This window comes from Salvia splendens, chromosome 20 (genome assembly GCF_004379255.2).
Source record: "Salvia splendens isolate huo1 chromosome 20, SspV2, whole genome shotgun sequence".
NCBI classification, from domain to species: domain Eukaryota; kingdom Viridiplantae; phylum Streptophyta; class Magnoliopsida; order Lamiales; family Lamiaceae; genus Salvia; species Salvia splendens.
The window spans coordinates 26,161,184-26,187,645 of record NC_056051.1 but is presented as its reverse complement, the minus strand read 5'-3'; the positions used below and the strand labels follow the sequence as shown (position 1 = coordinate 26,187,645).

The 26,462-nt window shown below is 39.2% G+C and overlaps 3 protein-coding genes and 1 pseudogene across 4 annotated transcripts; all 4 read left to right on the top strand.

Moving 5' to 3' along the window:
- The first annotated feature begins 1,552 nt into the window (after window positions 1–1,552).
- On the top strand, window positions 1,553–11,645 carry LOC121783083. 2 transcript variants are annotated; one of them, XM_042181136.1, is made up of 10 exons: window positions 1,553–1,689; window positions 4,460–4,561; window positions 4,657–4,856; window positions 5,009–7,569; window positions 7,657–7,790; window positions 7,870–9,732; window positions 9,898–9,946; window positions 10,041–10,285; window positions 10,397–10,495; window positions 11,069–11,645. In XM_042181136.1, the coding sequence occupies exons 3-10, from the start codon at window positions 4,667–4,669 to the stop codon at window positions 11,295–11,297; spliced, it is 5,370 nt and encodes a 1,789-aa protein (XP_042037070.1). In that variant the 5' UTR covers window positions 1,553–1,689; window positions 4,460–4,561; window positions 4,657–4,666; the 3' UTR covers window positions 11,298–11,645. The 2 variants fall into 2 exon arrangements, with proteins under 2 accessions (XP_042037070.1, XP_042037071.1); XM_042181137.1 differs by having other exon boundaries at window positions 1,559–1,689; window positions 4,460–4,524.
- A 1,301-nt stretch (window positions 11,646–12,946) lies between these two features.
- On the top strand, window positions 12,947–16,617 carry LOC121782492 (chaperone protein ClpB1-like). Its single transcript, XM_042180358.1, has 5 exons — window positions 12,947–13,118; window positions 13,404–14,582; window positions 14,667–14,848; window positions 14,937–16,037; window positions 16,128–16,617. Exons 2-5 carry the CDS (start codon window positions 13,430–13,432, stop codon window positions 16,419–16,421), a joined length of 2,730 nt encoding a protein of 909 aa, XP_042036292.1. The 5' UTR covers window positions 12,947–13,118; window positions 13,404–13,429; the 3' UTR covers window positions 16,422–16,617.
- A 796-nt stretch (window positions 16,618–17,413) lies between these two features.
- Window positions 17,414–20,224, top strand: LOC121782833 (annotated as a pseudogene).
- A 1,583-nt stretch (window positions 20,225–21,807) lies between these two features.
- On the top strand, window positions 21,808–25,297 carry LOC121781176 (PLASMODESMATA CALLOSE-BINDING PROTEIN 3-like). Its single transcript, XM_042178893.1, has 4 exons — window positions 21,808–21,968; window positions 22,329–22,568; window positions 22,876–22,909; window positions 24,795–25,297. Exons 1-4 carry the CDS (start codon window positions 21,917–21,919, stop codon window positions 25,018–25,020), a joined length of 552 nt encoding a protein of 183 aa, XP_042034827.1. The 5' UTR covers window positions 21,808–21,916; the 3' UTR covers window positions 25,021–25,297.
- Window positions 25,298–26,462: the final 1,165 nt, after the last annotated feature.

The window sequence follows — 26,462 nt, the reverse complement described above, 5'->3', positions numbered from 1 at the left end:
AAAATACAAAGCATATGAAAAAAAAGTATTATTGTTAGATGAGATTTAAAGGAATGTATCAATTTAGAACATTAAGTAAATTCTTCGTATGAAATAAACTTAAAACGTTTTGTACTAAATTGAAACATTGATAAAACATTTCGTATTCATCATGTAACTACCCCTCGGATTATGTGATATTGGAAATTAATTTTTTGATTTTTTATTCCATGCAAAATTATTCTCATAACTCATTTTAATTATGAATTTATAAGTTGTATATAAGATGATGCTTACTGAATTTTCGTATTTAAAGATTCAAGTGAAATGATGCTCTCAGATAGGAGGTAGTGCGTTAAGTTCTGGTATATGCTATTTATAATTATATAGTATTATACTACGAGATAATGTTCAAAGGTCGGTGTTGGTATATGCTAGTTTCAAACTTCATGCTCATAACTTAACTTTAAATAGATGATATGCTCAAAACTCTGTGTTGTTTCAAGATCCATACAATAGAGTGCTCATGATCCAATTATTAAGATCCACATATGGTGGTGCTCAAAAGTAAGTTATTGTCTTTTAAGCTTCAAATGAGTCGATGTTCATAAGTTAGTTTGATCTTTGTACGTAAAATGATGCACATATATATATATATATACATGTATATATATACTCATATGTTAATTTCGGTCTCCATAGCTCCACGAAGATGATGAACATATATGACGCTCAAAAGTGGATTTTGATCTTTCAAACTTAATATGATATGATACTTATTAAACCAGTACTGATACTATAAGTTGAGATTAATTTATGTTTACTGGTCGATTTTATTTTATTCAAGCTAAAGAGAAGATGATGCCCTTGCATTTGGCTTAGATGATCGACTTAGTTTTAGATTATTTGTAGCTCCTTGATTAAGAACGTGAAAATGAGGCACAATTATCCTCCATGATGTGTTCTGACGAAATTATATACTACTACGTCTCGTGTTTTAGGTTTTCCGTCCCAATTAATACTATTTTTTTATTGTACGACACAAGATTTTATATAATACTGTATTATGTTCTGTATGTTAAATAAAATTGAGATAATAAAACAAAATAGAAACAAAGTATAGATACTAATATTTTAATTTAAAATAATCATCTTAGTTGCGATAAGCGAAAATGATCGGATCGATAGTATAAAAACTTCAACCCCACATCATCATTTTATTAGATTTTTAATCAATATTTTTATATAAAAGGATAATTGAAAATACTGTGAACGATACACAATTTTATTTAATCAAATTAATGTTACTTAATTAAGTTTAATTTACACAAGTACAGTTTCTAAAAACATGTCGAAAATGGAGTAGTTAAATAAAAGTGTAATAAACATTTAATTACGTCTCACCTATTTCGTCACGCCAACTGGCGATTTTTCATTGGATATTTGTTGTGGACCCATCCAAACCGAGAACAGTACCCAGCTTCGGATCTTCCGAGCCTGTGACCCTCTCCGAACCTAACCTTCTCTCTCACAGTTCGTTGAAAAATTCATATACTTTATCTCTCTCTCACTGCAAAAATACTCTTCTCTCTCTCTCGAGCTCCTCATATTCCAGCTCGTCGATTCAAAACCCTAGAACTAAACTCATCTGTATTTGAAGATCGATTTCCACCTCCATTTTTCTCTCGTTACACACATCTCAATTTTAATGTGAGTCATTTTCGTTTGGTAGTTTTTTAATCCCGTCGCATTTCCATTTATTTATATCTGATTCTGTTTTGCGCATGAATCTGCGTCCGGATGGGGTGGGGTGGGGTGGGCGAGGGTGCAGCGGTGTTTCGGGATAGGTGCACTTTAAAGTCCTGCTCCAGATGGTTCGATTTGGGGTAGGGTTTAGGGATTGAAGGCGGGCAGGCCGATTGGCAGCTTTTGAAGCGATTCTGGAAGATTGAGTTAGTATCAGGATGTTCTATTCAGATGCAATGGTTTCTGTTGTAATTGTTTGACGGAATGGGCTAGAAACCACACCCCTGGAGTTGGGGTTATGTTGGTGTAAGGATTATGTGTTTGACATGAGCACTGTGTGTGTCTGTTGGGGGGAGGGGGTTATCTTCATAATTTTTTTTCTTCTAGATTTTGTGCTGCAAAAGTTGCTTATATGTGCAATGGTATACCTATAACTGAAAGTGGTTTGAACAGATAATCTCCCCCTCATGGTCAATATGATAGCTATAGGTTTAGACATGAGAGTTATGACCTCAACTGGTGAAGTAAGAAACACGTTCACAGTATTGGCCTGTCCTTGAAAATCTAGCGCTGCTGTCTTATATGCAGTGTTGTTAGGGGCGTGGGGCGCTCTGGGGAGATTCTATAAAATCTGGGGCGCGGGGCGATGGAGCGACGGGGGGCGAGAGACCCACGAATCGGGGCGACCGATACTTAAAAAATAGAATTAGTACCACTGCATTATTTTTAATATATATTTTATATAGTTATATAGGTGTTTGCCGTTTCTTATACTAATATGTAGTGCATGCAACTGAATTTTGTATAAATTTCTTAGTTGTATAAGTGTATTAGTGTAACAGTATGTGCCTTTAGGCCTTAAGTAAGAGAGACCTTTAGGCCTTAAGTAAGAGAGAAATACCTGTCGAAATTTCCTAGAAGCATAATACTATAAATAAATATATAATATTATCAGTAGACAATAAAAAATGTATAATATTACCAGTAGGCGAGTAGGCACCTATAAGGAAGAGTGTACTAAATGCTTTCTTCAAGAGAGAAACAAAGAGATGACTTATTTTATTTATTTAGTAGACCTAAAAAGCTGCAGCACTGCCACTAATTGATTACTTAAGACACCTAAAAAGCTGTGCTTAAATTGTAACGTTAAAATATGAGTGATCCCTTCATCTTCCTCGTCCCTTCTTCCCTCTTTATTAAATACGCCGGAATTCTGAGCATGAAACAGCCGACGCCCCACCGTCGCCCCGCGTGCGCTTCAGCCGCCCCAGCTCGCCCCAGTCTCGCCCCAGCCCGCCCCATGAATATCGTTCGGCCCAGGGTGGCTGGGGCGACTACAGCCGTGCCCTGACCGCCCCACGCCCCAAGCGCGATTTTCACAACACGCTTATATGGTTGAGGAAATGATGAAATATAAAAGTCGTCTCAATTCCTATAAGGAGAGATGCTCTTAGGCCTAGTTTGCATGTAGAATGTAATCACTTCTAGTGGATGATTGGTGTTGTGATGTGGTCAATTAATATATAACATGTTGTACCACATTTACTGTACTGATTTTAGTTTGATAAAAATCTATCATCTCGACTGTAGTTACATTATTTTTTTTGCCCCGCAGTCAAGTGTCGACCAAAACACAAATTTTATTGATGATCATGTAATGCTTGACTGGAAGTACACTATATCCGTTCTACTAAATGCGTGACATGCTTTTGATTTTAGGATTATGAAATGGACATGTTGTGTACTGAGGAGGAAACTCGAATTTCACAGCGTAGAACATATAACTATTCACCAAACCAAATAAAAAGAAGAGTAGAAATCATAGGAATAGGAGCGTCTGGACAATCTTCCATTTCAAATTTCTCTTAAATTATGATTCTGATTAAGAACTGTAATATTTAATAATCTGTTTGAGACTTGGGGTTCGCATGTCTCCCCCGCCCCACAGTTATAGATGTAGTTTGACTTGCAGACAACTAAAGCCTGCTATGTTTTAGAAAGGAATGATATCAGATGTTGAATAACACTGCAAGTTATCAGATGGATCAAATTATGGCTTCGCAACTGTTTAATTAGAAAGATTGCCGAATATGGAACTGAACTTTGCTAGACTGCACTTGCCATTTGTCTTTATTCTATTACTTTAACTTTACTTTAACTTTAACTTCCTCTTTTCTGTATCTACCTCACATCAATAAGCCGGCCTCACACCTATAGCCTTCTTTAAGCTCTGCTCTAAGGTTAGTATGGAGCATGATTACCTACCCTGCTAAAGAGCTTTCTTTTTCTGCAGAATATAGAGATCTATAAGTATACACCCATGGACTTCCTCCCAACCCTTGTATTATAAAGAACCACATGAACACCCATAACCACCCTGCGTACATCACTACATCTTAGGTAAATATGTTTCTACATCTAGACACTTAAATTAAAATGTGACATTATGTGTTTATGGACCTTAATACCAGATTTATTACCCATATAATCCGTAAAGCCTGTAAGTTTCCAAAACCGACATGGGTTTTGTGCACTTGTCATACTCTTTCTTTATGCATTGGTGATTAGATGGTTGAACCGTTGAAGCATTATCAGTGATCTGTCTATCTTTTTGCTTTAATGTGGTTAAACTTCTTCTATCGCTCACCACCTCTGCATTGCATTAATGTGGTGTATAAAAAACAACTTGTGGCATTCTACAATGGTGCATACCTAATTAGTGCTTGCTCTGCAGTGTTCTTATTCTGGAGGCTGTCAGTGTTTGAGAAGGTGGCACAGGGCTGATGTTAGCTTTCAGGGGTATTGTATGCTGACATACTTGTTCTTGTTTCCAAAGGTTGTAATGCATTGTGGGTTTTTGAGAAAAAGGATTCCAAGTCAAACTAGTTAATCTTTATTCACAAATTTCAACTTACCTATATCAAAATTTAGGTTAACATCTATGCCTGGCAACGAATTCGGAGATAGGGTTCACAATTTTTTTGCACAAGACAATTCACCGCAGGGGCAGCACCAATCACATGGTTTGGATGGAAACTGGCCAGTGTCCAACAGCAATTTTTGGGTTGGCAGCCCAAGACCTGTTGATGTGCTGAACTCAAGCACTAAAAATTACTCTGGGCAAAACCCAGGTATTACCTCTCTGTTTCAACTTTCAATGTGGAATTGAATATGTTCTCTAGGTCTAATTTGTTTTTTTTTGGGCGTTTTTGTTACATTTAGATACATGGCTATTCCATTGCTTCTGATTTATGTCTAATTTTTCCTTTGATATTTTGAGCAGAAATAGATAGAGGGCTGTCTGGCTATCCTGCTCATTCAGCTAATGGATTGAATTTTCCTCAACCAAATCTGAGGCCTGATTTCTCTAGAAGCCAACCCCTAAATGAGCAACAATATTCCAACGGCTATATGTATGGCAATCAATATCCTCAAGGTAGGCAGAATGAAGGTAACTTCCGGGAATTGGATGCGTATTCTGATCAACGTCATTTATTACCCTCGAGAGACTTGCCTGTGCATGAATTGCATAGAATTAGCGGCCATGAGCAACTACCAAAAGCTTCAGATAGATCGGGAACATCTGTCTCTCCTGTTAGTTTTGATCTCTTTGGTGGTCAGCAGCAGATGAACCATCATCAGCAAGCAAGCATGCTGCAGGCATTACAGCGCCAGCAATCTGGCTTCAATGACAGGCAACAACTGCAGCAGCAACTCGTGATCAGGAAAATGGAAGAGCTTCAAAGACAGCAGCAACTTCAACAGCTGGACTCAAGGCCTCAAACTCCTATTAATCAGGCTCCTCAGGTTACCAAACAGGCATCTGGAAGCCAGTCCTCTCTGTTTAATAGTAGTCCAAATTCTGATGCATTACGCAATCCTTGGACGGCTGAGCCTGGTACAAACTGGCTTGGCCGTGGTTCTGCTGCCATGCAAGAATCCCCTGGTGGCACTACCTTTCTACCAAATCTTGGACAGACACACCGATTAATGGACATGGTGCATCAACAGGATGATCAATCCCTTTATGGAGTTCCAGTATCCAACCCAAGGGGTTTGGCTATGAACCAATACTCTCCTATGGTGACAGAGAGATCATCAACACCTCAAATGCCAATATCTGGCAATTCTCTGCTCAGTAATCAACATAATTTTTTGCCTGACAGACTTACCAGACCAGAGGGGACTTCCATATCTCGACAAAACTATCAAAATGAAACTAATGAACATGGTTCTAGTCAGTCACTGAATACTGGCATAATGAATATAGGGTTCCAGCAGCAGGTGAATTCATTGCAGAATAATGCATCACATCAGGACCATGCAAGGAGGCAGGAGCTGTCTACTCTGTCAGAAACCTCGCAAGAAAGATATCCAATGCATGTAACTTCACCTCAGAATGAAGTCACCTTAGATCCTGCTGAAGAAAAGATCTTGTATGGATCAGATGATAATATATGGTCTGCATTTGGTAAGCTACCGAGTATAAGTGCAGAAGCTGGTAATTTATTTGATAGTAGTAGTGGAATATCAAATGGGGCTCCATCCCTTCAGAGTGGTAGCTGGAGTGCTCTTATGCAGTCTGCAGTGGCTGAAACTTCTACTGCCGATGTAGGGCCTCAGGAGGAATGGAGTGGTCTGAACTATCACAATAATGATGGCTCTTCAGCAAATCAGTCCCCCCTAATTCACAATGGAAATGTCAAACAATCGTCGTTGCCCAATGACCGTGTTCATATTTCTTCAGCAACGGGCACTGAATCCATTCGCTCTTCTGAATCTCTCAGATTGATGGGGTTGAATCAACATGGGCATACTTCCCAGGAGCAGCCTAGTGAGGCGGCGGCGACTGATGTTTCTCAAAGGTTTGGGCAAGCTGTGGCAGGAACTAGCAAGTGGCTAAATCACAGCCAAGTCCAAAATCAATTTGGAGGTGAGAGTGATATACATGGAAATGCCTTGGGAAATGCTGTGGGCGCTGAGAGAAATGGAAAGAATTTTTTTGCAGATTGGCCTCCTGGTCAGGGTGGAACTAAACGACAACCAAATGGTGGGAATGCCTTGGCAGTTGTAGCACCTGCTGGAGATAGATCACTGAATGCTCATGATGCTGAGAAAGTGCCTCAAAACCAGAACAATCAAGTGAAATCAATGCAGGGACAAATGGCAGATGGAGGTTCTTTATGGAAACCCAGTCCCCTAACTAGTGCTGTTGAATTTGGTTCTGTAAGATCTATGTCTGGAAATCACCAAGTTAATAAATCCAAAGGGGATTTGGGTTTTCACAATGCTGCCACTTCAGCTGCGAACTCATTTAATATGGTAGCTGGTGATGGAGCTAATCCCTTTGCTCAGAATAACTATTTGCTCAATCAGTGGAAGCATGCCTCTCCTTCAACAAAATCCCCAGGTGGTGAAAGCTTAGGGAGAATGATGGACCAGGTTAAAGATCAAAATCAAGGATCATGGAAGAGCTCGGATCATGATGAAATGAGAAATTACGATAGGGAGAACTGTGCCATGAAAGAGAATTCTAATGACAGCCATCGCTCAAACTTATCTAATCATGCTTCAGGTAGCTTCAGGGAAACTGGTCCGACTGATGCAATTGATTCAAGGTCTCTATCCTCTGGGAAGCAAAAGTCAAGCAATCCACTTGCTAAAAAAGGTTCTGCTCCTCGCAAATTTCAGTATCATCCCATGGGAAATCTGGATGATGATGCGGGGTCAACCCACGGCCTGAAGCAGCATAGCCAAGCACAGGCCACACCTGTGCACAGTGCCCATGCCCATTTTGGCCAGTTGAAACTGTTTGGTCAGGTTCCAAGAAATTCTGCAGAAAAGGTCATTTCTCAATTGAGTTATATTAGATACAAGACATAATTATTACAATATTACTAGACAAAACTATAAGTATTGTTTTACTTACAGGGTGAACTTCCAAAAGACAATAAACGCCTTGATAAAGAGTCTTCTGGTGGTAGCTTTACTGGTTATGCGGCCGGGACATCTAATCTTTTTAGCCAGTCCTTTGATTCAAGCACGAACAAGGCTTCATCACCCCGGTACTTCAAGTTTTCACTTACTTTAAAGAGTTTATCAGTTGTCACTACATTCTGATTTTTTTTTTTCTATCCAATCCAGCCAAAACATGCTGGAGCTTCTTCACAAGGTGGATGTATCATCTCAACCACCTGAAGCTGAAAACTCTGATGGATCTGCTGGCCACCTTCAGCGTAGCCAATCTTCTTTCTCTAAAGGTTTTGGATTGCAACTTGGTCCTCCATCTCAACTGTTGCTGATTCCTGACCCTTCACCCTCCCAGAATGCTCAAAGCATGGAAAATGCAACACGTAACAGTCTTGCTGGTATAGGAATGGGAGAGAAAAGCATGCATATGGTATCTTCGTTGCAATCTAGACAGTTCCCAAATGAAAAATCTCAGATGGAATATGAAAACAATACATCTGCAGGTCGAAGGCATCCTGGTATTGGTAACTCTGTTGGTAAGGGATCAGGGAATTATCATTCAGCATTAACTTCTGATACTCCATATATGCGAAGTCAGCTTCAGAGTAAACAAGCAACAAGGCCAAGCACAAGACCAGCTGTGAATCAACACATTGACACCTCCTTCAGCTACAGTACTTCACTCTCTATGGAAAGAGGTTCTACAGATACTGTTCTACCTGATACATCTGGCAATCTTCAGAGAAATAGTCTCCCTTCATCTGGTGGCACTGGTCAACAAAGCAGCCCTTATGATGTACAGGAGATAGGTCCAGCTGGAACTGCGTCATCTAGGGATCAAATGTGCAATTCTCAGCATTTTGGGATGTCAGGCATTTCTCGACAAGGGTCTTCAGGCCAGGTCTTGCAAACCATGCGGTCTAATGTTCCTACACCTCAACATCCTTCGGTGACTCAGTACCCAAAGGGCCTGACAAATATTCATGAGCTACCCCAGCCCAATATTTTGGAATCTAGTTCTCGAGGTGATCTTGATGTTGGTAAAGGGAGGCATATTTTTCCCAAGTCGACTGCAATTCATGTTCATGCTTCAATTGGTGCTGATGAGAAAGAGCAAAGGTTGAAGGAAAGATCTGGACAGTTTCTCTCAGCCTCAAAAACAGAAGTGCCTTTGGGAATTGCATCTTCTGAAAAGAACCACTTGGATGATTCACCTGCTAATTCTGCTTCAACACAAAAGGACATTGAAGACTTTGGTCGATCTCTGAAACCTAATACCTTTTCTAATGAAAATTTTGCCTTACTAAACCAAATGAGGGTCCTGAAGCATGCAGAGAGTGATCCTAGCCTTAGGTTTTCAAAGAGACTAAAAGGACCAGAAAGTATTCATGATATTCATCAATCACATTTGGTAACAGAGAAGCAAAATCAAGATGATTTTAGGAACTCATTGGATTCAAGTAGTGGAATTCCTCCTGAAGATTCTAGGATGGTGACCTTCTCTACACCATCTGATATGCTACAGAGAAACACTTTGCCTCATGGAAATGCTGCCCCAGAGGATGTTGAGGTGGTGACTGCTCTGCATGATTCTCGGAGCAAACCTCCTGCTGATCCATCTGCTGTTAGAGCTGAGCATCATATGGTTAGCCCCCAGATGGCACCATCGTGGTTCAACCAGTATGGATCCTTTAAAAATGGGCCATTGCCTATGCAAAATATACGCCATGCCATGTCCTCGAGACCAGAAGAACTTCCATTTGCTCCTGGAACGTCTTCTAGTGCTATGGATACGCCTTATCTAGAAGAAAAAATGACGGCTACTCCTGTTGAGGCATATGTCAGTGACTCTCTTAAGAGTTCGGCTCCCACTGTCAAAATAAATGAGCACGTATCTTCCCCTCCATCAATGCAGATGAATGCTACTGGTCAGCAGCAGGTAATTTTGAGACCCAAGAAGCGCAAGAGTGCTACTTCTGAACTTCTGTCATGGTATAACGAGATAACACATTGTTCACTAAGTCCATCAATTCTCAGGTAATCATCATCAATCAGTATGTTTTCTTCTGGTTTTCTCAATTTTGAATCTCGTTTACAAGAATGTATGATGCGGAAGTATATGCTTTATGGATTTGGTATTGTCTGTGGTTTTACTGCAAAAAATCTTATTCATTAGTATTTATGTAAATTTACTACATGCAGTGTTGTGGAAGCAAACTGGACTGAAGCAACAAATAGTCTTGCTGAAAAGGTATTATGTGGTTGCTAATTATGCCCTCATTAAAATAGTTATACAAACCGTGTCAACCAGGCTCTTTACCTTTGATGCTGATTGCTGATGACAGGTTGAAGATGATATTGACCTGATTGAAGATGGACCTCCATTGCTTAGGTCAAAGAGAAGGCTTATTTTGACAGCACAGCTTATGCAGCAATTATTTCCTCCTCCGCCGGCAACAGTTTTATCCGCTGATGCTATTTCCGATTATGAAAGTGTGGCCTATGCTGTATCTAGGGTAACACTTGGAGATGCATGCAGTGCGTTATCTACCTCTAGTAATTTGGGTTCGCCCCCTCATGATATTGCCTCGTAAGTTCTTCCTCCCTATCTGGATTTATTCAATCATGCCAAATCAGTAAATTTTTTTTATCAATTAGTTTTTGCAAAGTATGAATATATATTTTACACTTGTTTTTTTAGGCATGTTGCTAAGGGCAAACTCAACAGCGATCCACATTTTGCAAAAGTCATTGAAGAATTTTTGGGAAAAGCTGGGAAGCTAGAAAATGATTTCTTGAGGTAAATCATGTGTTTATGTGATTTAATCTAGTTAGTGTTGCATATATTGGATGGAATGATGAATTTTCTTTTTGTGAATAATGTTATTGAATCTTCTTCTTGACATATACTCCATCCGTCCCGCTTAAGATGACACGTTTTCCTTTTTAGTTTGTCCCAACTAAGACGACACATTTCCTTTTTTGGAAACTTTATCTCTCCAATTAATACACTCAACCACTTCTTCTCACTCCTATTAAAATATTCATCTTTCTTTCTCTCTCTATTTTAATACCTACACCCTCCTTTTCTCTCTCCAATTAAACACTTTAACCAATAACTCCTAAAATCTCGTGCCGGCCAAGAAATCTGTTATCTTAGCCGGGACGGAGGGAGTATAAGATTGTTCTTTACCTACATAGTACATGATATCATTCTACATAAGAAATTCAGAATTGCCATTACATTAGCTTGTTTGGCTGGTAATGTGTGGCTGCGTTTCATTTGCTGTGCTTTTGTCCGATTACGGTGTAGCAAACTAGCAATCATATTGATCTTTCTCTTCGATGTAAATATGTTATTTGTGTTTGGCAGACCGGAGAGGACTACATCAATATTGGACTTGAGATTGGAATGTCAAGATTTAGAGAAGTTTTCTGTCATCAATCGATTTGCTAGGTTCCATGGTCGCGGGCAAACTGATAATGCAGAGACATCCACTGATGCTACAGCAGCTATGCAAAAACCTTGTGCACAAAAATATGTAACTGCTGTGCCCATGCCTAGAAGTCTTCCTGACAGGGTACAATGTCTTTCACTATAATGGTTGATTTTTCTGCTGATTTGAACCGTGTCCAGTACTTTATCGACTGGCACTTTCACCAAGGCCAGTTGTATGGTGTGATCGAATCGCAGTTGGATGGACATGAGGTCTCCTGAAATGTGCTGGAAGCTATTTAATCTTTTCGATTAGGCATTTATGTCATTATTGAGAAATGCAAGGTTTAGTTCATGTACATGTCTATGAAATGGAATGAATTTGGGGTTCCCCATCATTTTTGCCTAGACGGGGATAATATTAAGTGCAGCATGATATTGCAAAAATGGATATATGACATTTAGATAGATAAATATTTTATTATGTATATTCAGTATTTATTCTTCTTTTCCACCCAGGGCTTTAGTTTACGAAATCCCTTTCTTGCATTGTTCAAATTCAGGCCTAGGTCTGATGGCTCGATGACTTGGAGTCTCGATCTTTTTAAAGCTGGTTAATTAGTTTGTTGGTGTTAGAGCTATCTTATAGTATTAGGTATAAATGCCTTGCTACTGATATGCCAGGAGCAGCTATCCTAGCACGTTTTCCGTATCTGGTAATATATATAAACGATCATGTCTGCCTGATTTGAGCTAGCTATACAGCTCGAAATGAAACTTAGAAAGAAATCGACTTAAGTTTCCTCAAATTTGAGGTTCTTTGGCAGTATTAGAGAAGGTTTAAGCTGTTCATGGTGTCCTTGCTCATTACTGGACTTTATCTTTCTTTCTTTACTTTATTATTGTTTTACTTTGGAACATGCAATCTACTATTTTATTTTTCATTGTAATTACTGTAGTGTAGTTCTTGTGTATTTGCAATGTACCATGCTAGATTTATTGAATTTGAATTGGTTTGCTCTGATATATATAGTTGCTTGTTACATTGCTTTAAACCAACCTCTTAGCTGAGATATAATATGATGCTTTCTCCTTCTGAAACTAGTTGAGAAGTCCCAGCTCTAGATTTTGTTCAATCTATGTAAATATATTTCATGGCAGCATTATGAAGTATATATGTAAATATATTTCATGGCAGCTAATATATACTCCCTTTGTCCTCGATTAACAAAGGCGGTTCTTTTAGGTACAAGAACTAAGAAAAATATAGTTAGTGAATTAAATTTGAAGATATAGAGTGGAGAGAGAAAAGAGTGTAAATAATAGTCAAAAATTGAAATGAATCAATTAATTTGGAATGCCATGAAAATGAATATGAATCAATTAATCTCGGATGAAGTAACAAATTGTATACTCCACTATCTAACTTGTGAGTATCAAGTAGATGCAATTTTTATTCTAATTAATTTTCTTTCTATCACTCTTTTATTTTACCTATAATGTACTATTAAAATTAGTGTCATTTCAAGAGCTTTATTCTAAAAGATGGAGAAAGTTTTTAAAATAAATTTGTAGATAAATGGAATGTGCAAATAAATTATTTTTTATAAATAATATATCATGAAATAACATTTATTAACTAAAATTTAAAATATTTCTTCATGTCAAAAAGTTACTATGATTGTTTTTATTTGACGGTAAAATATTAGTAGTACTTATCAAATGACGAGAAAGCGCCACGTAATAAAGTAAACAAAAATAAAAAGTGCAATTATTAAATTCTAGTAGTTTCTAGCGGCGGCTTTCAAATTCCAGAAATGTCTTCGTCCTCATCAAAACTGCCCCTTCATCTCACCTCACTCTTCACTTCTAACGCAAACATTAATCAGTCATCACAATTCACACAGAATTCACCAAACAATCTTTCGACGCTAGATTCATCGAATCCGAACTCGTAATCACGCGTTGCCAGTGTTGTTTATCACAGGTACGATCCATGTTCCATTGTCGTGCATTTCTGTTTATTGATCTTCTTCGCGCATACCTAATTACGATTCTGTTGGTATATTCCTACATTGTTGAATATAAATTGTTTTCATGGAGTTGGAAGTTTTAATCGATTGCTTTGGCGTCACTTCATTTGATGCTCTGTTTTTTTACTGTTGAAAAAGAGTAGCAATGTAGCATTATGTCATGAATTTCATTGAACAAGTTGAAATTCTACCAGTTATTTGCTTTGTGTGTGTGATTGTGTTTTTTGAATTCGTTGCAGCATATATCAATTAACCGTGAGCGGAAATGAATCCCGAGAAGTTCACACACAAGACTAATGAGACCCTCGCCGCGGCTCACGAGCTCGCAATGAGCTCAGGCCACGCTCAATTCACTCCTCTTCACTTCGCCGCAGCACTAATCTCCGATGCAAACGGTATTTTCCGGCAAGCAGTGGCCGGGGCAGGTTCCGGCGAAGATTCGGTTAAGGCGGTGGAGAGGGTTATCAACCAAGTGATTAATAAGCTGCCGTCGCAGTCGCCGCCTCCCGACGAGATACCGGCCAGCACGTCTCTGATCAAGGTCATCCGCCGCGCTCAGTCGCTGCAGAAATCGCGAGGCGACACGCACTTGGCCGTCGATCAACTGATCCTAGGGCTTCTGGAAGATTCCCAAATTCAAGGCCTTTTCAAGGAGGCTGGAGTGACCACCGCTAAGGTGAAATCGGAGGTTGAGAAACTGCGGGGTAAGGAGGGGAAGAAGGTTGAGAGCGCATCCGGAGACACCAATTTTCAGGCGCTGAAGACCTATGGCCGTGATCTCGTGGAGCAGGCTGGAAAGCTCGATCCGGTTATTGGAAGAGACGAGGAGATTAGGAGAGTGGTAAGGATCCTCTCGAGGCGGACTAAGAACAATCCGGTTCTAATTGGAGAGCCAGGAGTTGGTAAGACTGCGGTGGTGGAGGGATTGGCACAGAGGATTGTTGCTGGAGATGTCCCGAGCAATCTTTCCGACGTGAGGCTGATTGCGTTGGATATGGGCGCGTTGATAGCCGGAGCAAAGTACAGAGGGGAATTTGAGGAGAGACTGAAATCCGTTTTGAAAGAGGTGGAAGAAGCTGAGGGGAAGGTTATACTGTTCATCGATGAAATTCATCTAGTTTTGGGGGCGGGACGTACAGAGGGGTCAATGGATGCTGCCAATCTCTTCAAGCCGATGCTCGCAAGGGGGCAGTTGAGGTGCATTGGCGCGACGACGCTTGAGGAGTACAGGAAGTATGTCGAGAAGGATGCTGCTTTTGAGAGGCGTTTCCAGCAGGTGTATGTGGCGGAGCCCAGCGTTGTAGACACGGTTAGCATCTTGAGGGGCTTGAAGGAGAAGTACGAAGGGCATCACGGTGTTAAGATACAGGATAGGGCACTTGTGGTGGCGGCTCAATTGTCTTCCCGTTACATCACTGGTATGTGTGTAGGCTTGGCTCTGATCTTGCGTTGGTTGTCTCGTATGCTGTTTTCATTGTCTAACGTTTTTGAGTGTGGTGTAGGACGGCATCTACCGGATAAGGCGATTGATCTTGTTGACGAGGCCTGCGCGAATGTGAGAGTCCAGCTTGACAGCCAGCCGGAGGAAATTGACAATATGGAGAGGAAGAGGATACAGTTGGAAATCGAGCTCCACGCTCTAGATAAGGAGAAGGATAAAGCTAGCAAGGCTCGTCTTGTTGAGGTGAGTGTCCATTTATGATTAACAGATTAAGTATGTGTTCATGCTAATTATGTGAAGCAATGATCTGACATTTTCGACCATTTCGTAGGTGCGTAAAGAGCTCGATGATCTGAGGGATAAGCTGCAGCCTTTGATGATGAAGTACAAAAAGGAGAAGGAGAGAATTGATGAGCTCAGAAGGCTGAAGCAAAAGAGGGATGAGCTAACATATGCCTTGCAAGAAGCCGAGAGGAGATATGATCTTGCGAGGGCTGCAGATTTGAGGTATGGAGCTATTCAGGAAGTTGAAGCCGCCATTCTGAATCTTGAAGGTGGTGCTACTGAGAATGGGATGCTTACTGAGACTGTGGGGCCAGATCAGATCGCAGAGGTCGTGAGTCGCTGGACGGGTATACCTGTGACGCGTCTTGGCCAGAATGACAAGGACAGGCTGATCGGTCTTGGTGAGAGGCTGCACCAGCGTGTCGTGGGGCAGGATCAGGCGGTCACTGCTGTTGCAGAGGCTGTGTTGAGATCGCGGGCTGGTCTTGGAAGGCCTCAGCAGCCGACTGGTTCCTTCCTGTTCCTTGGTCCAACCGGTGTGGGTAAAACTGAGCTAGCTAAGGCTCTGGCTGAACAGCTCTTTGATGATGACAGCTTGATGGTGAGGATAGATATGTCCGAGTACATGGAGCAACACTCCGTTGCTCGACTGATTGGTGCTCCGCCTGGGTATGTTGGTCATGAGGAGGGTGGGCAGTTGACTGAGGCCGTGAGGAGACGTCCTTATTGCGTTATCCTGTTTGATGAAGTGGAGAAAGCCCATCCGACAGTGTTCAATACTTTGCTGCAAGTTTTGGACGATGGCAGGCTGACCGACGGGCAAGGCCGGACGGTAGACTTCACGAACTCGGTGATCATCATGACTTCGAATCTCGGAGCCGGGTATCTTCTGAGAGGATTGAGCGGGAAGTGCACCATGGAAAGTGCTCGTGAGTTGGTGATGCAAGAGGTGAGGAAACAGTTCAAGCCGGAGCTGCTCAACCGCCTAGATGAGATAGTGGTCTTCGACCCTCTGTCGCACGACCAACTGAGGAAGGTGTGCCGCCTCCAGCTCAAAGACGTTGCGAAGCGACTGGCAGAGAGGGGCATCGCCATGGCCGTCACTGAAGCGGCTCTTGATGTTATATTGGCCGAGAGTTACGATCCGGTATGATCCGTAGCTTGATTTCTGCATATATATATATTGATGCGATGTGTTATGTTGTGTTTCTGACTCTGGTATTATTCATGCTCTCAGGTATACGGTGCGCGGCCTATAAGGAGGTGGCTGGAGAAGAGGGTGGTGACGGAGCTCTCGAAGATGCTGGTGAAGGAGGAGATAGATGAGAACTCGACCGTGTTTGTTGATGCTGCTGTAGATGGAACAACACTAACGTACCGGGTGGAGAAGAACGGAGGGCTCGTGAACGCAGCAACGGGGGAGAAGTCGGATATATTGATCCAGATCCCGAACGGGGTGCGATCGGATGCGGCCAAGGCGGTGAAGAGGATGAAGATCGAAGAGATAGATGATGAGGACATGGATGAGTGAAGTTGTTAATGGAGTTTAGGGTTTTTTCTGATTGTTTTTGGTTGTGTTACTTTCTTTGGCTGCTTAAGTTTCTGATATCAAGTGTTGGACTAAGGTAAGTAGGTGCTTTTCTAAAACTTCCACGCTTGATTTGTTTGAAAAATATCATGTAATAATTTGTACTTTTCTAATCAATACAGAAATACTTTTGCAGCAATTTATTTTCAATTTTATCAATTCTTGACATTTCTCTAATGCTTACATTTCACATGATTGAAATATTAGTGAGAGGTTGGGAAAAAAAAGAAATGTGATGTTTTGAAACGCTTGAAAGGAAACATCGGAAAAGAAAGTAATATGTTATAAGCGAGAAGCTGGAAAGGATAGCAAAGCTTAGAATGAGAAATCGATATTGGGACATTGAAAATGAAAGTGTGATGCTTGAAACACCGACATGAAAATTAGATAGTATATTTGAAATGAGACACGAAAATATAAAGAAAGTCTAATGTTAAAAAAATATGAGAAAAAAGTCTAATTAATGTTTATAAAAAGTATAAAAATTGAGAAAACAGGACATCAAAAAGTAAGTCTGATTACATTGAAAAAGAAACAGAGATACTTCGCAAAATGCCTCAAACGTTACATTGAAAAAAAAACTGAGATACTTCGCAAGATGCATCGAACGAGACATTGAAAAAGAAAGTGACGTGTTTTGAGCGAGACATCGGTAGAAAACTCGGAGTACTACTTACTCCCTCTATCCCATAATAGATGTCACACTTTCTTTTAGTTTGTCCCACAAAAAAATGTCACATTTTCTCTTTTGAAAAGAGTTTCTTTTTATATTAATTATAAAATTATATTTTCTCTCGACACTTAACACACAAAATAACATCTTTTAAAATCTCGTGTCATCGGCCAAGTGTGTCACCTTCTTTGGGACGGGGTATATTTTAGGAATTTTCGAGATAAATTGTTAAGGGGCGGAAGTAGAGATTACCAAATTCAAAGGGGTCAAATGTGAAAATATCGATACGTAAACCCACAGTTCATCATTATATTTCTCTCTCACCGTTTTTGCTCTCAAATCATTGATTGATCTCCGATCTCCGCTTACTGCAAATTATCAATCCAAAGTTGTTGAAGTATCGCGGTTCTCCCATGATTGATCAGTTGATCATCGCTCCTCTAAATTGAATCGAATTCGGCGAATGTCAAACCCTAACATAACCCTCGCGATTGCTTCAGAGCAGAACATTACGGATCCTCCCGCGCGGATTTCCGAATGGTACACCTCACAAAGCGAAGGGTGCAACAGTTTCTGGCGCGAAGCGGCCCTGCTCGTGCCCTCAGTTCTGCTGGTGCTGTACTTAGGGTTCCAAGCGAGGCGCAATGTGAAGAAGCTGCGCCACCGGAAGTCTTACGTCATGATCGCGTACTACGCGCTCCTGTGGCTCTCTGCTCTTCTCAATTTGGTGTGGGCTGCTCTTCAGGTGCAGTTTGATCCTCTGAATTTTGGATTTTTTTTGGAGTGCGTGTTTTGTAAATCATTCGATTGAGCTGCTTTTCGCTTTGTTGTCGTGTAGATTTAGGCGATTTTAGTACCTTATTGCTGCATTTTTTATAAAAAAAATGTGTGTTAAAAGTATTGGTTTTGCTTATTGTACTGCATTTTCAATATCGGTATCTGTCTGTAAGGGAGGGATCATATTCATTTGTCAATTGAAACTGAAAGGTTGAAGTATGAGTTGCTAGTTACTTGATCTTCTTAAATATATCTATTGTAGGCTCTTAAGTAGGGAGTGTTTTATGCATGCCTTGGTACCTTGTTATTTGGTTAATTTCAGTGCAGTTTTAGTTGAGTTCACATGATCATTCTTAAATGTAACGTACTGCGCACAGTGCACGATAGCACATGTGCTAAGATTTGGTTGGATGATGGAACAAGTTACTATAATTTATCGGTAGGGGAGAGGTTTTTTCCGGAGCAACTGCTGTAATTTGTTCGGTTTTTGTAATTTTCCATGTTATTACACATTATGTGTGTTTTGCTGAAGAATCCTTTGTTTGCGTTACTGTGACTGTCCACAATCTGAACTGAACGGTAGTCAAAATCAGTTTTTGCTTTGGTTGTTCAGTGAAAAACTATAGCGGTGCCTGATGTTTTGAAACTACAATTATAGATATGCGTTGTAGGTTTCACTTTCTCCAGTCTCCACTGATTCTTTTGAAATTTGTTTCCCAGTGATGTTAAAACTTTCACTTCCCTAAAATGTGTGTTTGTATAATGTTGCCTTGTTCTATTATCATTGAAGGTTTGCATCATAAAGCATCCCTTTCTCTCCCATTCATTTTTAGTGATTCTTTGGTGAAAAAATCAGGGATGGGAATGTGCTCCTGAAAAGGCAACTGCTTGGAACCTGCTGTCATTGCTCACAGAATGTGGAATGCTAACTCTGGAAATTAGCATAGTAGCATTTCTGCTTCAGGAGAACTATGCTGATGGATTGGAAGCGCTAGCACACACTTTCTTCGTTTCAGGTTCCTCTGTTGTCGTCGATGTGCTTATCCAGGTAATGGATCTCTCTCTTTATTAAACTTCTAGGTCAAGTGGGCTTCAAATAAAATCTAGGATACAACTAACAGATTTTATTTATCATCACATGAATCAGACCAAGACATAAAACAACAAAAAAAATCAAAAATTAACTTCTGGGTAGGAACAAGCTTGTGGAAGGATATGATACGTGATATCCCGATAAAAGTCTCACAGAAAATCACTGACAGCAATAATGAAGCCTTATCTTTTTTGATCCCTTCTTAGAGTTCGTGTATTGTTTTAATCTTTCTTCGAATAGAATCCATTTCATGTATGTTGAATTCTTGAGTTCCCTTGCGACCATCTGGTTTATACTAAAAAGTACGTGATCACTCTTCTCTATAGGCCATCTTCATATTCTGATTTGGGGTGCCCCTCTTCACTAGCGCTGATACTGCACACTGGGGAAAATGGACTCTACTGTTTGTTCATACTCTGCTCCTGACTGCAGTCTACTGCTACATACTATTCGTTCACTACTCAAAATGGAGGGATAAGTTGCCACGTGAGTGCTAAGTTTCTTTCATATCGGAAATCTTCTGCCCATGTTTCTATCATATACTTGGACTAACATTCAAAATATGTTTAACAAATGCAGCTAGGCCATCATTCTACAACTATGTGGTCACCATGTTTGTAGTAAATGTTTTGGGATTGTGTGCTAGTGGACTGGCAGGAATTGGTTTTGGCTTTGGATTTTTTTATGTATCTTAACCAGGTGACCTTCAATCTAGTACAGTCGTTCATTTTGATTCGGCTAATGAAATTGTTCCATCAGGTTGTACAATCTTGTAGTCATCTGCCGCCACTCCCTTTATCTCCCCTTCCTTTATGTAACATTCCTGGCCGACTTTTTCCAGGTAAACGTCGTTTAATCTGTATGCAGTATAGAGAATTGCAAGATTAGTTTTTTGGTTTTTAAGATGTACTAGTAATGTTTGCAGGAGGAAGACTGGCTCTTGGATAACGCGTATTACTCAGAGATGAAAGATGCTGGTTTTTTCGACACTGAGTGGGACTAGCGGAGGCAGCGACGGATCCAGGCCGGTGCCGGGCGGAGAAGAAATTGAACAACCATGGAGCTCTAGGGAGTTTCAGCCATTCTGGATCGATGGAGAAGAAACATAAAGAATAGATAATGTAAAGTGATGTGTTTTTTGGATAATTGTGGAGCAACTTAAAGTTAAATGCATATTAATGCTAATTCATTAATTTCAGTAAATATAATTTTTATATTTTTTTCTTTTTGTAGCCTCTTTTTTTGTTTGTACGGCAGTATTAAATCAGCACATTTACTTTGTGAATAGAGTACAGTGAATAATCACGTGCAATATCTCTTTTCACATTTTTTTCTTTTTCAAACGAAAATGTCCATTATCATTCACAATAGGGAGAGCCTCCCAAAAATTCATTCTACCGAATCATCAGCCAACCTCACAAGCCTCCCCAATCCTCCCATCTTTTCACAACCCTCCCAAAAAATTTTTACTCCCTCCGTCCCAAGTTACTTGAGTCGTATTCCTTTTTGGGTTGTCCCGAGTTACTTGAGTCATTTCTCTTTTTGGCTAAAAACAAAACATCTAATTACACCTACTTTATTCTTTCTTTTACTTTACTCTCTCTTCTTTCTCTTACTTTATTCCCTCATCTACTTTATTTAACTCACTAAACACAACTTTCTTAAATCCCGTGCCGAAAAGAAACGCCTAAAGTAACATGGGACGGAGGGAGTACTTCTTTTGTTCCATAATAACAGTCACATTTCATTTTTACCATAAATAATAAGTGTTACCCATGTTTCACTAATTTATTTCATTCACATTCTAAAACCTTAAAAAAGTAGACCTCATATTCCATTAACTTTTTCAATCAACTATTCTTTATATTTCTTAAAATTCGTGCTCCTATCAAATTGACTCTTATTGTGGGACGGATGAAATATAAAAAAAATGATGTGTAATGAGTTATATATTTAGAGTTGTAACAATTTTTTTAAGTAAATAAAAATAAAAAATTTGGGACGACTCCTGCTCGACGTGCAATAGGCACCGAGAGAATGCCGTCCGCCCCACGCCCCTGCCCATCCCGTCAACGCGCGCTGAACACTGTCCCACGGCCTTCTCCGTGTAATAGACGCAGTCTGTGGAGCCGTCTTGCACGGCGGCGAGACCACTCCCGGTTGTGAATACTCTTAGATCTTCATATTCATGTTCCATTTCTTGAATATGGACTTGAAATAGTCGAAATATGGATTTCAACGAGAAAATTTTCTAAGACACTAAAGTCGCAATGAGAGACTTTAGTTTGTGGGATTAAATTGGATGACCTCTTTCAGAATATAAGTTTAGGGCTCGCAAGCCTTTCATTTTATGCGAAATTCGCCATTTTCTCCTCTTTTCTCTCTCTCTCTCTCTCTTTTTTCATTTCCCTCGTAAAATACGTGAACTAAGAAAACTGCCTCTTCCCTAATCTTCTCTCATTCATTCGCGAGACAGATCGAGAGGATCGATTCAATCACTAGTCTAATTTAATCTAAAAAACTGAAATATCTCTCTCTCTCGCAACACCAACACGGGTGCAACATATGTCACGCTATGCACCGAGACACGGGCACACTGCACGCGCTCCTCGAAAACTCGCACGAGAGAGCGTGCACAAAAAAGGCGCACACAGAGCTCAAGGCGGTCCCCCAAAAAAATGAAAAAAGAAAGAGCGAAATTAAGTCGGAGAAGGCGACACCAGCACCAGGCTGGCCCACCTTCTTCCCCACATTCTGCACTCTCTCTCTCTCCCTCTCCAAAACATTCACCAATTAATAATCGCTCTCTCACTCCTCCACTCTCACTCTCTCACTTCACTTCCACCATTCTCTTCTTCTTCCTCTCGAATCTAGCTACACTGCGTTGAATAATCGATGGCTGCTTTCCTGCTTATCCCTCTCCTCCTCTCCATCGCCGGCCACTCCAGTAAGCTACTCATTTCACCACTTTTTTTCTCAAATCAAAACCTCCAAATCTTCGCTATATAATTTCAATTTTAATTTCACCTTTTAGCTCCTCAATGCTCAACGAAACTACGCAGTTCTTCCTAATTTCAATTTCACCTTTTAGCTTCTTTTATTTTCTTTCCAATTTTGCTACCTTCACTTCTGCTATTTTCTTTCCAATTTTGTTTACCTTTTAGCAGAACATTTCTCTCAAATAAAAAAATTAGTAAAATATTATACTTGCATTTTAATTTCTCATTTTAGCTCCTCAATGCTCACATTTAGCTGCATTTTTACTCCTACTTAATTAAGAAATGGAATTAATTATGATTTGATTTAGGCGCGTTGTGGTGCGTGTGCAAGGATGGATTAACCGATCCTGTGCTGCAGAAGGCGCTAGACTACGCATGCGGAGCCGGGGCGGATTGCAACCCGATCCATCAAAACGGGCCGTGCTTCCAACCCAACACCGTTAAGGCTCACTGCAGCTACGCCGCCAACAGCTATTTCCAGAAAAACCGCCAACAACCCACCGCCTGCGACTTCGCCGGCGCCGCCACCGTCGCCTCCTCCGATCCTAGTCAGTTTTCCTCTTCCTTTTTTTAAATTTTACTTTAAACATTCATAACTCTACTTTTTTATAATTTCGAGCTATAGAATAGAGTAGATCGAAATTTGAGAATTCGTAAATTTAAAAATATTTTCAATTTAATCTCTACATTTTATATGTATGCATATAGTATGATTAGGAGGAGCATGTGAATCAAAATTAGAACTCCGCATTATATTTTTATATTTTTTATTTAATGTTTATCAGATCTGCTTTATGATTACGAAAATAAATTATTGATTCAGAATTTTTGTCTTTTTTCTTGTGGATTCTACAGGCATTTCTGGATGTTCGTATCCTGCAACTGCAAGGTAATTTTAATCAACTTTCTTTACAATCTTTACCAAAAAGATTTAATTTTTGTCATTTTGATAGTACTATACAGAAATTAGTTCATTAATTTTATTCCTTAATATACCAATTTACTCACATTGTAGGTACTACAAACCATGTTTATTTAAAACTTGTGACGAAATAATTTTATCTTTTCTTGGGAAGAATTATATAATTGTGTAGTAGTACTACAAAATTTTATTTCATAATCTTGAAATGAAGCACGAATATATAATTATGTGTGGGGGAATATGACAGTTCACTCTTCAATGCATTGTCTGAAACCCTGTCGGTTTTATTGGGTGTGAAATCCCTAATTTGCCCACCAGTTGTATGGAACCACCCACCCCCATTTCAAAATTTCCTACTTTATGTCAAGTCCTTTTTCACTCAAAAGAAGCTATCCTCTTTCTATTTTTGTCATTATGCTGCATTGGAATCCAATTTGAACTGCATAATATTTCAACTTTAGGTTGAGAAGATAGTTTAAAATTTCAAGACTTTAAATGGTTTCCCTTTTTGTCCTTACACTTTGCCCTTTCCTTGATCTGTTCGTGCACTTGCATAAAACATGCTAGTTAATTTGGGGTTGGTTGGTTGGTGATTGCATTTTAAGCTGGCTAGTTTCGTGTCGAAACACTTGATCCTCTAACCCGTTTTTGGTGTATACACGCTAAGAAACGGTGTAGTGGATCTCGGATTGAGGTGGAGGTTGCTTTATATTCGCCACATTTCATTTTCGATTTGTCCCAACTAAGATGCATGAACATATAAATTTTCTCTTCTCTTCAATAATTGAAATACTCTCATCTTTCTTTCTATTTTACCACACTCAACAATTCCACCTAAAATACCGGGTCATTCAAGAAAGTGGTCATCTTGAATGGTAAGTTTTTGTATTAGATTCTTGTTTATTGAACTAGAATGGCATCTTCCACAAGGTCAAATATGCTTCATAAAGAATGGACTTTTTGGACCATCGAAGATTCATTCCTATCAAATGCAGAGATTTAGTTTTTGGAATATACAAATTGAGTTTGATATTCGTATTAAATAAAAAATTCATCTTTCAACAATCTTTCAAGATGTTCCAAAATAATGATGGGCAAATGGCTGAGCATCTAAAGCTTTAGCTATTTCACCTTTTTCATCACTCTTTACTCCTTTAGTCAAAAAAGTAGTAGTGGATATTCCAAGATTGCCCAAATTTCTGCACCCATGAGAAAGCCACAGGAGTCTACAGACTGTAGAATTTATGGCAGTAATTGATTACACTATTACACAACCAATCACTGCATATTTATTTTTTTCCTGAGAAAAATAAATAAATGTGATGTGTGCTCAACATATAAGGATCTAAGTGTCATTAGAATTGGATGGAGTTAGGTGTGTCCTTAGTTCCCTAATATTGAGCATTCATTCCTATATATAGCTAGTTGTCTTCCTCGTGATCACGATTCACTCACGAATAGACATGGTCCGTCCTATGATGTTATTCAATACTCCATCAAGAACGAGATGAATAGATTCATCTGTCAACGAGTGCAATACCCCTCGTATATTTTACACTCTACTATAATTCACTAGCTATCGCATGTGAACGTGCGTGAATTTGAGGCGAAATGACACTAAGTTTGTTTATCATGGGCTGCGAACTTTTGCTGGATTAAAAGATGCCCTTTTAGATGATCAATAGAGTATAGAATTTGGATTAAAACTATTTTCTTTTTTATTATGCCATTAAATTAATTTGAAGTAGATATTGTCAGAAAATCTTGTCCATTTTTTTAAAACTTGAAATGTTGTCAGAAGATCCCTTTTTAATAACTCATAAGTAACATGATTTGCTGTTAATTGGTGCAGTGCTTCCACCACCCCCACAATGGGGACTACAACTCCGGTCTCTGGGACAACCGGTAACACCCCGGGCATGACAAACCCCAACAGCGGCGTACTTGGAAACCCCGTTCTAGGCCCGTCAGGGATGAACCCCAACACTGACTTGAGTGATGCTGGGATCCGGCTCTCCAACGCCGTCTTCCTCTGCTTCTCCGTGTTCCTCGCCTTCTCAGCACTCGTTTTCTGGTGAGAGCTCGAACACGACGGCAATGGTGCTCGGACAAGTTGCTTCAAGATTCATGTCAATGGATGAAGAAATGCTGGGTTTTGAGGCAGCTAATGGTTTTTGTTCCTCTCTCTCTCCCTGTCTCTACTCCACGGTGTAAAAACATGATGGGATGCTCAATTCTTTTTTTTGAGTTTGTAGTTTTGGTGGTTGTTTGATCTATCTCTATAAATAGGGCAAGTACTATTTGCAGATTGCAACTTGAATATTATTATTATTATTATTATTATTATTATTATTAGATTTCCTTGTAAATGATAGTATATGCCTAAGTAAAAGTGATACTCCTAAAAGAGAAAAAAGTGGCTTAACTAGAACAATATATCATAAAATAAATAGTGATTAATTTTGATGCACGGACTAATATGTGTAAAGAATGTGCTAATAGTTGGTTATGAATCATGAATCAAAATACCAAAGTTGAGGTCATAAACTAATACACTAATCATTGACGTTGTCATCTACGTATGCTATTTGCTATCATATCACATGCAATTTCATCGCAGTATATAAATAAATTCAAACTTCGTGATTTTGATTTTTTTTCAACTTATTGCTAAAGTTATGGGCAAAACTAGAATTTGAGTAAACTTTATGATTTCCGTGAATTTAACAAAATATAATATTATTAAATGTACAAACTACAAAGTAGTATATTTATATTCTATAGTCAAATTCTATAAATGAATAATAATATGAAGTCTCCAACTAAATTTATTTTAATAATGAATATATCATTTTATTTTTGGATTAAAATAATATGTATCATTAAACACACTTAACATTTTAAAAATAAGACCAATTTAAAAGTTATTTTGAGCTTTAAACCCATTTTGCCCTTATATGAGCCCAAATTCGCAAGTGTTATTTCTTGAATTTTATTGGCCCAATCCAGTTTGAAAATGAAATGATTTAAGCCAGCAGTCGAAATATATTTTGCTCCAATTCGAAAATATATTTGGGCTCAAATAACCTAATGTTTTAGGTTAATCCCCTGTAATGAACTCTTGAAATGAAATAAAAAAACATGCTATGAAAGCTAAAAATATTAAGTAATTTGGCGAAACGTAATTTAATTGACAAGTATTTTTCTTCCTAGTCTATTATAAGATGTTATGAACTAGACGAAGTGCAACTTAATGGGTAAGACACTCAATCTATTATAAGATGCTATGTAAATTAAAATTAGTATATAATCATACGAAACATAACTTAATTGACAATAAAATCTAAGATATAATGAAAATCTAAAACAGTAGGGTAATCAGACAAAATGCAGTTTAAAAAGATGTTTCTCTTTCCAATCTATCATAAAATGTTACGTAAAATAAAATAATGGATTATCAGACGAAGATCAGTTTAATTGGTAAAAAAATCTCTCCTCAATCTATTATAAGATGTTATGA